The sequence below is a fragment of the Panthera leo genome, chromosome A1 (assembly GCF_018350215.1).
Source record: "Panthera leo isolate Ple1 chromosome A1, P.leo_Ple1_pat1.1, whole genome shotgun sequence".
Taxonomy (NCBI): Eukaryota; Metazoa; Chordata; class Mammalia; order Carnivora; family Felidae; genus Panthera; species Panthera leo.
Window position 1 is genome coordinate 87,465,781 of NC_056679.1, and position 14,220 is coordinate 87,480,000.

The 14,220-nt window shown below is 40.0% G+C and overlaps 1 protein-coding gene across 1 annotated transcript; it reads left to right on the forward strand.

Annotated features, from left to right (window-relative positions):
- The first annotated feature begins 359 nt into the window (after positions 1-359).
- Positions 360-1,264, forward strand: LOC122229813 (olfactory receptor 2B2-like). The gene is given in 2 exon segments (XM_042955322.1): positions 360-984; positions 987-1,264. Coding segments are annotated over 2 exon segments (903 nt in total).
- Positions 1,265-14,220: the final 12,956 nt, after the last annotated feature.

Here is a 14,220-nt window from a genome sequence, read left to right on the forward strand (position 1 = left end):
TTAATTTTTTTTGAATACTTCAAAAGGATTTAAAGGATTCAAAAGATTGCATTCCACTTCTATGACCTGAGAGAAGTATGTCATAAAGACTTGGGTTGACTGAGCTCAATGAAAAGTTTCTCGCCATATCTAGGATATTCCAAATCTAATCCTACTTTAGTAGCAGCTGTGAAGGCAGTATTTAAATAGAATCAGCCCAATCTTTTGAGAAATTCTCATAACAATTATGAAGATTATCCCACCAACATAGTTGAAGGTTTCAAGATGTTGTTTATTGAAACATAAAAGTCATGCTTAATCTCCAAACTGTGTCTCTCTCCTTCTAGCCATACATAAGGTGGGTTCCATGCAAGGAGAAAATGTGTTTCCCTAGAACTATTGTGTTGTTGGGCTTCTCAGATTATCCATGGCTAGATGTGCCCCTCTTTGGAGTGGTCCTGGTCTCTTACATCCTCACCCTGATAGGGAACAGCTCCATCATCTTTCTTTCCACGGTGGAGCCCAGAGTCCAGACCCCCATGTATTTCTTCCTGGGCAATCTCTCTGTACTGGACCTTTGTGTCACCTGCGCCATTGTGCCCCAGCTTCTGGCAAACCTCTGGGGACCAGAGAAGACAATTCCTTCCTGGGGCTGCATCACCCAGGCCTACATCTTCCACTGGACAGGATGCACTGAATGTGCTCTGCTGGCAGTAATGGCTTTTGATCGCTATGTGGCTATCTGTCAGCCCCTCTGGTACACTCTTATCATGAGGCCCTGGGTGTGTGTGCAACTGGCAACTGCTGCCTGGTCCAGTGGCCTGGCAAATTCAATACTCCAAACTACGCTTACTCTCCAGCTCCACCACACACTTGACCACTTCTTCTGTGAAGTACCTGTTCTGATCAAGCTGGCCTGTGGTGATACCACTGCTAATGAGCTGTCTCTGGCCATTGGAGCCATCCCTTTTGCACTGATGTCTCCTCTGCTTGTGCTAATCTCCTACACATTGTCAAGGCTGTGTTGAAGTTACCTTCAGCTGACAAAAGGTACAAGGCTCTCAGCACATGCAGCTCCCACTTGGTGGTTGTCATCATGTACTTTGGACCAGCCATCTGCATGTACCTCCAACCCCCTGCAAATAGCACCCGGGCCAAGTTCATGTCCTTCTTCTACTGTGTTATCATCCCACTGCTCAACCCACTCATCTACACTCGGAGAAACAAGGATGTGAAGAGAATGTGGAAAAGGATTGTACAACCTCAGAGTGAGGTAAAATCCTAAGAAGGATAGATGTCATAAAAAGGCCAGATAGTCTCTGCCTGTCTCCTGGGCCAACCCCATGCACAACTCAGTAAATACTGGCAGGTCTGTTTCCAAATGAGTGTCCATGAGCTCCAAGGAAAGAGTTCCCATCTGTCAACATCAACCAGCCTGATATCTGGAGAAACTCTTCCAATTAGAAAGTGCTCTGTTCTGAAATCTCAAGTACAGCAATGCTACTCCTTTTTAACACTTCCTAAATGTCTTGTTCTCAGTGGAAAGAATGAGTCTGCATATATGTAGGAGGGTAAGTAACACCATCTTTTCAAATAGCTTTCTTTCTCTTAATGCTTATTTGTTTTGAGAGAGAATGTGTGTGAGTGAGCGAGGAAGAGGTAGAGAGAGGGGGAGAGAGAGAGAATCCCAAGCAGGCTCCATGCTGTCAGCACAAAGTCTGACTCAGGGCTCTACATCACAAACCATGAGAGTGTGACCTGAGCTGAAATCAAGAGTCAGATGCTTAACTAACTCAGCCACCCAGGCGCCTCTCAAATCACTTTCTATAACAGCTCCCCTTTACCAGATAGCATACAAGAAAATTTGGTGGAAAACTTTCGTACAGATCCCAACAAGAGTTTTAAATAATACTTCATTGGATTCATTACATCTCATTCACAAACCAATGTTTATTTACTTGAGAGAGAGAGAGAGAGAGAGAGAGAGAGAGAGAGAGTGTGTGCCTGAGCAGATCAGGGGCACAGAGAGAGAGAGAGAGAGACAGAGAGAGAGAGAGAGAGAGAATCCCAAGCACATTCTGAGCTGTCAGCACAGAGCCCAATATAGGGCTCGAACTCACAATTTGTGAGTTCATGACCTGAGCCGAAATCAAGACTTAGAGGCTTAACCCACTGAGCTACCCAGGTACCCCATCATACGCAAATCATTATGATCTCTCCAGTCTCTGAGTGTCTCAGTTGCTCTCTCCTTTCTCAAACACCTCATCACCCTAAAATTTATCATATTCTTACCTCAGCAATGCCCTCACCATCTGTATTCAATTATTCATTAATAAAACAATTTCAGGGGCACTTGGCTGGCTCAGTTGGTGGAGCATCTGGCTGTAAATCTCGGCGTTGTGAGTTCCAGCCTCATGCTTGGTGTAGAGATTATTTAAAAATAAAATCCTTAAAAGAAATAAAATAAAATAATTTCAACCTCCCCATAACACATTTCTTTCACTTCTCTCAATTAATTCATGACAAATATGAATCAATATGCCTTTATATTTCTTATACATGTATGAAACAACTCCATTTGTTTAATTTCACTATTTCACTATATGCTTTGGAAGGTTAGAGACAACCTTCTTTGAAGTTATATAGAAAAGAAAATTTTTCCATCAAATCTGATTCAAATAAACTGATGAAGTTCTGAACAGGGTACCATCCTAGACTGTCTTCTGTGACCTGGGGAAGTTCAGAGAAAGTTAAGTGTTTCAAAGATGCTTCCCCATAAGCAAAACTTTTGTTTCCATTTCCAAAATGTTGGGCTGAGAAGTTAGTTTCTGCTCAAATACATAAAACAAAGAAGGCATATTGGAAAGGAGGGACTTAAATTTAGTTTAGGAAATATCTATTTTCAAATAATATGGAAAGAGAATAAAGTAGCAGTATTAAGCTGTTTCAAGTCTGTTAGTTAACTGGAATCCATGCTTCTTTATTACAAATGATCAAAAGTAGGCATCACTAGACAAAAAAGAAGTTGTCTATGGCTTTGGTAGATGTCTAAAACAAACTCTATAGGGGACATTATGTACTTTGGATAGACAGTGAGGATCATCTTTGTACTTAACTCTTAGTCCAAATTTTTGTTCAATCCTGGCTCTGTTTAGACGTATCTTGGGCATTTAGAGCCTAATATTTATTGATCAATATACAATAGAAGAAGGTCTCTAATCTTCCAAAGCATATAGTGAAGCTCACTTTCCACACACACACAGACACACCCAAAAATTCTGAAAATGTGATAAGTTCCATTTGTTATAACTTTTTATACTTATCTTTCTGGGGAAAAGTTATGAAAAAATATCAGTAAATCAGTAAAATCAGTCATCAGTAAATTAATTTCCTGTGACAGTTTAGTTTTTGATATAAACCCTAACTTTTTTTTTTTTTCTGAGAAAAGGATAAAATATTCATGTTAATCATCAAGGAACCTCAGAAAACTTTCAGGGGAAAGTGAACAATAGTTTTCAGAGTATACTCAGGAGGCCCCTGACAAAAATGGAGGTTTATTTCTATGAAAGGAATTTTTGGACCACACTTAGTATTGATTTACAATGGGAAATATCAAAGAGTAAAAGCAACTGGCTGTTCAGAGAACTGGAAGAAGATTATTGGAATACACTTACACCTTGAATATAAACCAGAAACTCATATATGAATGGTATGCAACACATTTTTCCTTTAATTTTTATTTTTAATTAATTTATTTAAAATCACATTAGTTAACATACAATGTAGTAGTGGTTTAAAGAGTAAAACCCAGGGATCCTGGGAAGATGGCGGTATAGGAAGATGCTGGGCTCACCGCGCGTCCTGCTGATCACTTAGATTCCACCTACACCTGCCTAAATAACCCAGAAAACTGCCAGAAGACTAGCAGAATGGAGTCTCCGGAGCCAAGTGCGGACGAGAGGCCCAGGGAAGAGGGTAGGAAGGGTGGCGGCGGTGTGCGCTACAAGGACTGACAGGAGGGAGCTGGGGCAGAGATGCATCCAGCCGGCGAAGCAGAGCCCCCAAGACTGGCTTGCAAAAGCAGAGGGGCCAGATGGAGTGTGTTCAGACAGCAAGTGGGACTTGACATCTGGAAGGTTATAAGCTAACAGCTCTGCTCGGAGAGCAGGAAGCCTGGAGGACAACAGGAGGGAAAGTTGTTGAGCCCTGGACCACCAGAGCTCAGCTTGGTGGGGAACAAAAGCTCTCGCCAGCACCATCTCCCTGGCCAATCCCCTAGCCAAAATCCCAAAGGGAACCGGTTCCTGACGGGGAACTTGCTTGCACCGCGCAAACACCCAATGCTATTCTTCTGTGGATCCATCCCTCCAGAGGGTCTGACTCCCTCCTGGCGCTGTAGGGCCCCTCCCAAAGCGGATCTCCAAAGGAAAAGCGAGCTGAGCCTGCCCCTCCTGCCCCTGTGCACCTTGCTGATCCGCCCCAGCTAATAAACCAGTTCCCCAACACCAAAGCCTGGCAATGTGCAAGTAGCCCAGAAGGGACACGCCATCCCACAGTGAATCCCGCCCCTAGGAGAGGGAAGAGAAGGCACACACCAGTCTGACTGTGGCCCCAGGGTGGGCTGGGGGCAGACCTCGGGTCTGACTGTGGCCCCACCCACCAACTCAAGTTATTCAAGACAGCACAGGGGAAGTGCCCCGCAGTCCTGCACCACTCCAGGGACTATCCAAAATGACGAAACGGAAGAATTCCCCTCAAAAAAAGTCCAGGCAATAACAACAGCTAACGAATTGATCAAAAACGATTTGAACAATATAACAGAAAGTGAATTTAGAATGATAGTCATAAAATTAATCGCTGGGCTTGAAAACAGTATAGAGGACAGCAGAGAATCTATTGCTACAGAGATCAAGGGACTAAGGAACAGCCAGGGGGAGTTAAAAAATGCCATCAATGAGCTGCAAAATAAAATGGAGACAACCATGGGACGCATTGAAGAGGCAGAGGAGAGAATAGGTGAACAAGAATATAAATTATGGAAAAAGAAGAAGATGAGAAAAAGAGAGATAAAAAAATCCGGGAGTATGAGGGAAAAAGTAGAGAACTAAGTGATGCACTAAAAAGAAATAATCTACGCATAATTGGTATTCCAGAGGAGGAAGAGAGAGGGAAAGGTGCTGAAGGTGTACTTGAAGAAATAATAGCTGAGAACTTCCCTGATCTGGGGAAGGAAAAAGGCATTGAAATCCAAGAAGCACAGAGAACTCCTTTCAGACGTAACTTGAATCAATCTTCTGCACAACATATCATTGTGACACTGGCAAAATACAAGGATAAAGAGAAATTTCTGAAAGCAGCTAGAGATAAACATGCTCTAACATATAAAGGGAGACCTATAAGACTTGTGACCGATCTATTGAAACTTGGCAGGCCAGAAAGGAATGGCAGGAGATCTTCAATGTGATGAACAGAAAAAAATATGCAGCCGAGAACCTTTATCCAGCAAGTCTGTCATTTAGAATAGAAGGAGAGATAAAGGTCTTCCCAAACAAACAAAAACTGAAGGAATTTGTCACCACTAAACCAGTCCTACAAGAGATCCGAAGTGGGATCCTGTGAGACAAAGTACCAGAGACATCGCTACAAGCATGAAACCTACGGACATCACACTGACTCTAAACCCATATCTTTCTATAATAACACTGAATGTAAATGGACTAAATGCGCTAACCAAAAGACTTAGGGTATCAGAATGGACAAAAAAACAAGACCCATCTATTTGCTGTTCTACAAGAGACTCATTTTAGACCTGAGGAAACTTTCACATTGAGAGTGAGGGCATGGAGAACTATTTATCATGCAACTGGAAGTCAAAAGAAAGCTGGAGTAGCCATACTTATATCAGACAAACTAGACTTTAAATTAAAGGCTGTAACAAGAGATGAAGAAGGGCATTATAGAATAATCACAGGGTCTATCCATCAGGAAGAGCAAACAATTATAAATGTCTATGTGCCGAATACAGGAGCCCCCAAATATATAAAACAATTACTCACAAACACAAGCAACCTTATTGATAAGAATGTGGTAATTGCAGGGGACTTTAACACTCCACTTACAGAAATGGATAGATCATCTAGACACACGGTCAATAAAGAAACAAGGGTCCTGAATGATACATTGGATCAGATGGACTTGACAGATATATTTAGAACTCTGCATCCCAAAGCAACAGAATATACTTTCTTCTCGAGTGCACATGGAACATTCTCCAAGATAGATCACATTCTGGGTCATAAAACAGCCCTTCAGAGGTATACAAGAATTAAGGTCATACCATGCATACTTTCAGACCACAATGCTATGAAGCTTGAAATCAACCACAGGAAAAAGTCTTGAAAACCTCCAAAAGCATGGAGGTTAAAGAACACCCTACTAAAGGATGAGTGGGTCAACCAGGATTATTAGAGAAGAAATTAAAAAATATATGGAAACAAACGAAAATGAAACTACAACAATCCAAATGCTTTGGGATGCAGTGAAGGCAGTCCTGAGAGGAAAATACATTGCAATCCAGGCCTATCTCAAGAAACGAGAACAATCCCAAATACAAAATCTAACAGCACACCTAAAGGAAATAGAAGCAGAACAGCAAAGACAGCCTAAACCCAGCAGAAGAAGAGAAATAAAAAAGATCAGAGCAGAAGTAAACACTATAGAATCTTAAAAAACTGTAGAGCAGATCAACGAAACCAAGAGTTGTTTTTTTTGAAAAAATAAACAAAATGGATAACCCTCTAGCCAGGCTTCTCAAAAAGAAAAGGGAGATGACCCAAATAGATAAAATCATGAATGAAATTGGAGTTATTACAATCAGTCCCTCAGAAATACAAACAATTATCAGGGAATACTATGAAAAATTATATGCCAACAAACTGGACATCCTGGAAGAAATGGATAAATTCCTAAACACCCACACACTTCCAAAACTCAATCAGGAGGAAATAGAAAGCTTGAACAGACCCATAACCAGCGAAGAAATTGAATCAGTCATCAAAAATCTCCCAACAAATAAGAGTCCAGGGCCAGATGGCTTCCCAGGGGAGTTCTACCAGACGTTTAAAGCAGAGATAATACCTATCCTTCTCAAGCTATTCCAAAAAATAGAAAGGGAAGGAAAACTTCCAGACTTATTCTATGAAGCCAGTATTACTTTGATTCCTAAACCAAACAGAGACCCATAAAAAAAGAGAGCTACAGGCCAATATCCCTGATGAATATGGATGCAAAAATTCTCAATAAGATACTAGCAAATCGAATTCAACAGCATATAAAAAGAATTATTCACCATGATCAAGTTGGATTCATTCCTGGGATGCAGGGCTGGTTCAACATTCGCAAATCAATCAACGCGATACATCACATTAATAAAAGAAAAGATAAGAACCATATGATCCTGTCAATCGATACAGAAAAGGCATTTGACAAAATTCAGTACTCTTTCCTAATAAACACCCTCTAGAAAGTCGGGATAGAAGGAACATACTTAAACATCAAAAAAGCCATTTATGAAAAGCCCACAGCTAATATCCTCCATGGGGAAAAACTGAGAGCTTTTTCCCTGAGATCAGGAACATGACAGGGATGTCCACTCTGACTGCTGTTGTTTAACATAGTGTTGGAAGTTCTAGCATCAGCAATCAGACAACAAAAGGAAATCAAAGGCATCAAAATTGGCAAAGATGAGGTCAAGCTTTCACTTTTTGCAGATGATATGATATTATACATGGAGAATCCGACAGACTCCACCAAAAGTCTGCTAGAACTGATACATGAATTTAGCAAAGTTACAGGATACAAAATCAATGAACAGAAATCAGTTACATTCTTATACACTAATAATGAAGCAACAGAAAGACAAATAAAGAAACTGACCCCATTCACATTTGCACCAAGAAGCATAAAATACCTAGGAATAAGCCTAACCAAAGATGTAAAAGATCTGTATGCTGAAAACTATAGAAAGCTTAGGAAGGAAATTGAAGAAGATATAAAGAAATGGAAAAACATTCCGTGCTCATGGATTGGAAGAATAAATAATGTCAAAATGTCAATACTACCCGAAGCTATCTACACATTCAATGCAATCCCAATCAAAATTGCACCAGCAATCTTCTTGAAACTAGAACAAGCAATCCTAAAATTCGTATGGAACCACAAAAGGCCCTGAATATCCAAAGTAATTTTGAAGAAGAAGACCAAAGCAGGTGGCATTACAATCCCAGACTTGAGCCTCTACTACAAAGCTGTCATCATCAAGACAGCATGGTATTGGCACAAAAACAGACACATAGACCAATGGAATAGAATAGAAACCCCAGAACTAGACCCACAAATGTATGGCCAAGTAATCTTTGACAAAGCAGGAAAGAACATCCAATGGAAAAAAGACAGTCTCTTTAACAAATGGTGCTGGGAGAACTGGACAGCAACATGCAGAAGGTTGAAACTAGACCACTTTCTCACACCATTCACAAAAATAAACTCAAAATGGATAAAGGACCTGAATGTGAGACAGGAAACCATCAAAACCCTAGAGGAGAAAGCAGGAAAAGACCTCTCTGACCTCAGCCTCAGCAATTTCTTACTTGACACATCCCCAAAGGCAAGGGAATTAAAAGCAAAAGTGAATTACTGGGACCTTATGAAGATAAAAAGCTTCTGCACAGCAGAGGAAACAACCAACAAAACTAAAAGGCAGCCAACGGAATGGGAAAAGATATTTGCAAATTAGATATTGGACAAAGGGCTAGTATCCAAAATCTATAAAGAGCTCACCAAACTCCACACCCAAAAAACAAATAACGCAGTGAAGAAATGGGCAGAAAACATGAATAGACACTTCTCTAAAGAAGACATCCGGATGGCCAACAGGCACATGAAAAGATGCTCAACGTCGCTCCTCATCAGGGAAATACAAATCAAAACCACACTCAGATATCACCTCACACCAGTCAGAGTGGCCAAAATGAACAAATCAGGAGACTATAGATGCTGGAGAGGATGTGGAGAAACGGGAACCCTCTTGCACTGTTGGTGGGAATGCAAACTGGTGCAGCCACTCTGGAAAACAGTGTGGAGGTTCCTCAAAAAATTAAAAATAGACCTACCCTATGACCCAGCAATAGCACTGCTAGGAAGTTACTCAAGGGATACAGGAGTACTGATGCAGAGGGGCACTTGTACCCAATGTTTATAGCAGCACTCTCAATAATAACCAAATTATGGAAAGAGCCTAAATGTCCATCAGCTGATGAATGGATAAATAAATTGTGGTTTATATACACAATGGAGTACTACGTGGCAATGAGAAATAATGAAATATGGCTCTTTGTAGCAACATGGATGGAACTGGAGAGTGTTATGCTAAGTGAAATAACCCATACAGAGAAAGACAGATACCATATGTTTTCACTCTTATGTGGATCCTGAGAAACTTAACAGAAACCCATGGGGGAGGGGAAGGAAAAAAAAAGAGGTTAGAGTGGGAGAGAGCCAAAGCATAAGAGACTCTTAAAAACTGAGAACAAACTGAGGGTTGATGGGGGGTGGGAGGGAGGGGAGGGTGGGTGATCGGTACTGAAGAGGGCACCTTTTGGGATGAGCACTGGGTGTTGTATGGAAACTAATTTGACAATAAACTTCATATATTGGAAAAAAAAAAAAAAAAAAAACAAGAGTAAAACCCAGTGGTGGCGCCTGGGTGGCTCAGTAAGTTAAGCATCCGACTTCGAGTCACAATCTCATGGTGTGGGTTCAAACCCTGCGTCGGGCTCTGTGCTGACAGCTCAGAGCTTGGAGCCTGTTTCTGTCTCTCCCTCTCCCTCTTCCTCTTCCCCTCCCCCACTTACTGTTTGCCTCTCTCTCCTCAAAAAAATAAACATTAAAAAATGAAAATAAAGAGTAAAACCCAGCAATTCATCACTTACATATAACACCCAGTGCTCATCCCAACAAGGGTCCTCCTTAATGTCCATTGTTCATTTAGCCCATCTCCCCAACCACCTCCTTTCCAGAAACATTCAGTTTGTTCTCTGTATTTAAGAGTCTCTTATGCCTCCATCTCTCTTCTTACTTATTTTTGCTTCCCTTTCCCTACATTCATCTGTTGTGTTTCTTAAATTCCACGTATAAGTGAAAACATATGATGTCTGTCTTCCTCTGACTGACTTATTTCATTTAACATAGTACACTCTATTCCATCCACATTGATGCAATTGGCCAGATTTCATTATTTTTTATTGCCAAGTAGTATTCCATTGTGTGTATATGTGTGTGTGTGTGCGTGTATACACACACACACACACACACACACATATATACATATATACCACCTCTTCTTTATACATTCTTTAGTTGATGGACATTTGGGCTCTTTCCACAATTTGGCTATTGTTGATAGAGCTGCTATAAACATTGGGGTGCATGTGCCCCTCCAAATCAGAATTTTTGTAGCCTTTGAATAAATAATTAATATTTCAATTGCTGGCTTAGGGTAGTTCTATTTTTAATTTTTTGAGGAACCTCCATACTGTTTTCCAGCGTGGCTACACTAGTTTGCATTCCCACCAACAGGACAAAGGGATTCCCTTTCTCTCCATCATCACCAATATTTGTTGTTTCCTGTGTTGTTAATTTTAGCCATTCTGACTGGTGTGAAGTGATATCTCTTTGGGTTTTTATTTGTATTTCCCTGATGATGAGTGATGTTGAGCATCTTTTCATGTATCTTTTTGCCATCCAGATGTCTTCTTTGGAAAAGTGTCTATTCATGCCTTCTGTGTATTTCTTCACGGAATTATTTGTTTTTTTGGGTGTTGAGTTTGATGTCTTATATATTTTGGATAATAACCCTTTATCTGAGATGTCATTTGCAAATACCTTCTTCCATCCCCTCTGTGACTTCTAGTTTTGTTGATTGTTTCCTTCACTGTACAGATTTTATTTTGACGAGGTCCCAATTGTTCATTTTGTTTTTATTTCCCTTGCCTCCAGAGACACATCTAGTAAGAAGTTGCTATAGACTAAGTCAAAGAGGTTGCTGCGTGTTTTCTCCTGTAAGATTTTGATGGTTTTCTATCTCACATTTAAGTCGTCCATCATTTTGAATTTATTTTTGTGTATGGTCTAAGAAAGGGGTCCAGTTTCATTCTTCTGCATGTCACTGTCCAATTTTGTCAACACCATTTGCTAAAGAGACTTTTTTTTTCCCTTTGACACTCCTGCTCTGTCAAATATTAGTTGGCCATACATCTGTGGGTCCATTTCTGGTTCTCTATTCTGTTCCATTGATGTATATGTCTGTTTTTGTGCCAGTACCATACTGTCTTGATGATTATAGCTTTGTAATACACCTTAAAATCTGGAATTGTGATGCCTCCAGGCTTGATTTTCTTTTTCAACATTACTTTAGCTATTCATGGTCTTTTCTGGTTCCATACAAATTTTAGGATTGTTTCTTCTAGTTCTGTGAATAATTCTGGTGTTATTTTAGAGATTTCATTGAATGTGTAGATTGTTTTAGGTAGTATCAACATTTTAACAATATTTGTTCTTCCAATCCATGATCATGGAATGTTTTTTTTTTCCTTTTTTGTGTGTCTTCTTAAGGTTCTTTCATAATCATTCTATAGTTTTCAGCATACAGGTACTTTACCTCCTTGGTTATGTTTATGCCTAGATGTCTTATAGGTGTGTTATGGGTTTTGGTGCTATTGTAAATGAAATCAATTCCTTGATTTCTCTTTCTGCTGCTTCACTGGTGTTTAGAAATACAACCAATTTCTATATGTTAATTTTATATCCTGCTACTTTGCTGAATTCATGTATTAGTTATAGCAGTTTTTTGATAGAGCATTTTGGGATTTTTATATTGGGCATCACATCATCTGTGAAAAGTGAAAGTTTGACTTGTTCTTTAACAATTTGTATGCCTTTTATTTATTTTTATTGTCTGATTGCTGAAGCTAGGACTTCCAACAAAATGTTCAACAACAGTAGTGAGAGTGGACATCCCTGTAATGTTCTTGATCATAGGGGAAAAGCTCTCAGTTTTTCCTCATTGAGGATAATATTGAGATGTTGAGGTATATTCGTTCTATCCCTGTTCTTTAACGCTTTTTATCATAAAGATAAAAGTGCTTTTTCTGCATCTATTGAAGGGTCACATGGTTCTTATCCTTTCTTTCATTCGTCTGGTGTATCACACTGATTGATTTGTGAATATTAAGTCACTCCTGAAGCCCAGGAATAAATCCCACTTTAAATTTACTGTTCAATTCAATTTTCCAGTATTCTGTTGAAAATTTTGCCTTCATAAGAGAAAAAAAAAAAGATGGAGAAAAAAAGAGAAGAAAATGGGGCCCCTGGGTGGCTCAGTCAGTTGAGCGTCTGACTTCAGCTCATGTCATGATCTCACAGTTCATGAATTCCAGCCCCACACTGAGCTCTCTGCTATCAGTACAGAGCCCACCTCAGATCCTTTGTCCCCCTCTTTCTATGCCCCTCACTCACTCATGCTCTCTCTCTCTCTCTTTCTCTCTCTCTCTCTCAAAAATTAATAAAACAAAACTGGCACACCACTGTGGAAAACAATATGGAGTTTCCTCAAAAAAATTAAAAATAGAACTACCTTATGACCCAGCAATTGCGCTAGTAGATATTTATCAAAAGAATACAGGAGTGCTATTTTTTTAATATGAAATTTATTATGAAATTGGTTTCCATACAACACCCAGTGTTCATCCCAACAGGAGCCCTCCTCAATGTCCATCACCCACTTTCCCCTCCCTCCCACCCCCCTTCAACCCTCAGTTTGTTCTCAGTTTTTAAGAGTCTCTTATGGTTTGCCACCTTCCCTCTCTGTAACTTTTTTTTCCCTTCCCCTCCCCCATGGGTTTCTGTTAAGTTGCTCAAGATCCACATAAAAGTGAAAACATATGGTATCTGTCTTTCTCTGTATGACTTATTTCACTTAACATAACACTCTCCAGTTCCATCCACATTGCTACAAAAGGCCATATTTCATTCTTTCTCATTGCCACATAGTATTCCATTGTGTATATAAACCACGATTTCTTTATCTATTCATCAGTTGATGGACATTTAGGCTCTTTCCATAATTTGGCTATTGTTGAAACTTCTGCTATAAACATTGCAGGAGTGCTATTTTGAAGGGGTACGTGCACGTGAATGTTTATAGCAGCACTATCAGCAATAGCCAAAATATAGAAAGAGCCCAAATGTCCATCAACTGATGAATGGATAAAGAAATTATCCACACACACACACCCAATGGAATATTGCTCAGTGATCAAAAAGGATGAAATCTCGGGCCATCTGGGTGGAGCAGTCAGTTGAGCATCCGACTTCAGCTCAAGTCATGATCTCACAGTTCATGGGTTCAATACCTGCGTAGGGCTCTCTCCTGACAGCTCAGAGCCTGGAACCTGCTTTCCATTCTGTGTCTCCCTCTCTCCGTACCTCTCCCCTGCTTGTGTTCTGTCTCTCTCTCTCTCAAAGATAAACATTAATTAAAAAAAAAAATAAAATCTTGCCATTTGCAAGTACTTGTATGGAACTAGAGGGATTATGCTAAGCAAAGTTATTCAGTCAGTGAAAGACAAATATCATATGACTTCACTCATATGTGGAATTTAAGATACAAAACATATTAGCATAAGGGAAGGGAAGCAAAAATAATTTAAAAACAGGAAGGGGGCAAACCATAAGAGACACTTAAATACAGAGAACAAACTGAGGGTTGCTAGAGCAGTTTGGGTGGGGGGATTGGTGAAATGGGCAAGGAGCATTAAGGAGGACCCTTGTTGGGATAATCACCAGGTGTTATATGTAAGTGATGAATCACTAAATTCTATTCCTGAAATCGTTATTATACTATACGTTAAGTAACTTGGATTTGAATTTTAAAAAATAAATTAAGTAGAATAAAATCTTATAAAATAAAAAAATGAATAATACATTTTAAAACAAAGAGAGGAAAAAAGTTTTATCTGTTGGTACCTAGGGGGTGGTGGCTATGCTGGTCTGAAAGAGAGGCTGGCTATGTAGACTCTGAGTCAGTCTTGCTCCAGTAAATAAGTAGTTGCCAGGCAAGGTTTGCTGTAAGCGGGTCCTACCTTCACTGGGGGCTGCTGTGCCGCTCTCTGAAGTCCCACTGTG